Below are 1,308 nucleotides of genomic sequence, written 5' to 3' on the forward strand. Positions count from 1 at the left end.
CAGCTGTTGCCAAATGAACCCCAGAATGGGGATGTGCAACCCACCCCCCATCCCCAGCCACACACCTCGCGGCCAGAAAACTGGGCAAGGGGGTGACGGGCGGACAGAGGAAGCTGGCGCTGGGTCCGAGGCTCTGGAAAGGCGAGAACTCACCTGCAAACAGGCAGTCCTTCTCGGCTCTGGACTTCTGGATCACGACGTCGATATCCTTCTGAATTCGCTCTTGCCTTGAACACATCCCCATTAAATAAATCCCTGGAAAAGAAGCAGCCGCTATTTTCCACCCCACCCCACCCCCTCGCACGCTTCCAGCTTTCGTAAATATTCAGTTAAAAATGAAACCTCTGGCCGAGGCAGGGGCTGAAGGCGAAGTGGTTTCGGAAGTGATCCCGGGTGAGAGAGGAGGCGGTGGTGGCGGAGGAGGAGGCGGGGGAGGTCGGCTTTGCATTCCCAGATGTGACCGCCCAGCTGCTGCTCGCCGCTGCTGGATTCCAATTTCTTCCCCTCCTGACAATGGATGGTGATGACACCGACTCTCACTTTCTCCCTCCCCCCGCCAAGACCAACGGCCGTGGGGGGGCCGAGGGTGCTGGAGACGGCCGGAGAGCGATCACCGGCCGGGCGGCGGGCGCCGGCGGAGGGGCGAGCCCCGCTCCGCCTCACGCGCGCACACCCCTCGCGGCCCGCACGCCGGCCTTCCACACCCGCGCACACTCGCGCCCGCGGGCGGCGGCGGCCGTGCCGAAGCTGCTGCAGCGCCGCCGGCCGCCGACCCTCCCGCGCCCGCCGCCCAGTCACCCGGTCCCGGCCGCCCGGGCTTCGCTAGTATCCCCGCCGGCAGAGCGCAGGCTGGATTCCCCAGGCCAGCCGCCGCTCGCGCCCGGGGCTGAGTGGGAATGTCGGTAGTGAAGACTCCCTGGGGCTCCTAGCCCGTCCCCCGCCCCCCTCTTCGCGCTTCCACCACTTTTATGAATTCGACTCCACTTTCGGAAGGAATTATGAGTCATATGGAAAACCCAAACCCGAGTGGCTGGAAGGGGGGAAGAGGGGCAAAGCGAAATCGTTCAAAATGGGAAATAAATAAATAAAACGAACAAACCCTTCCTTGTTGTCACATCAGGCAAGATGGAAAAAGCCTTGAAATGACTCCAGACGTACACCCTCCCGTGCCTACACTGCCAGAGTGTTTTCTCCCGGATAAAAGTAGTACAGCCCTTCTGGAGCGCCCTTTAGGAAACACAACCCCTTTTGAGAGACTTCTTCCACTTGCAGAGACTCACCCGTTCTGCTCTGCTCGGTCTTTCCGTC

At 61.6% G+C, this 1,308-nt stretch overlaps 1 protein-coding gene across 3 annotated transcripts in view; it reads right to left on the reverse strand.

The window, feature by feature from the left end:
• The window catches only part of PARP8 (poly (ADP-ribose) polymerase family, member 8), a 197,309-nt gene that overhangs the window by 195,583 nt on the left and 418 nt on the right, over nt 1–1,308 (reverse strand). The window contains exons 2-3 of one of the 3 annotated variants that reach the window (XM_010857180.1): nt 1,281–1,308; nt 154–255 (exon numbers count right to left, since the gene is read on the reverse strand). In XM_010857180.1, coding sequence (XP_010855482.1) covers nt 154–255; nt 1,281–1,308 — 130 coding nt within the window. Of the gene's footprint in view, nt 1–153; nt 256–342; nt 659–1,099; nt 1,201–1,280 lie in introns of those variants that run through there. The other 2 variants (XM_010857181.1, XM_010857179.1) reach the window with 2 other exon arrangements.

Source organism: Bison bison, unplaced genomic scaffold (genome assembly GCF_000754665.1).
Source record: "Bison bison bison isolate TAMUID 2011002044 unplaced genomic scaffold, Bison_UMD1.0 scf7180017864378, whole genome shotgun sequence".
Classification (NCBI taxonomy): domain Eukaryota; kingdom Metazoa; phylum Chordata; class Mammalia; order Artiodactyla; family Bovidae; genus Bison; species Bison bison.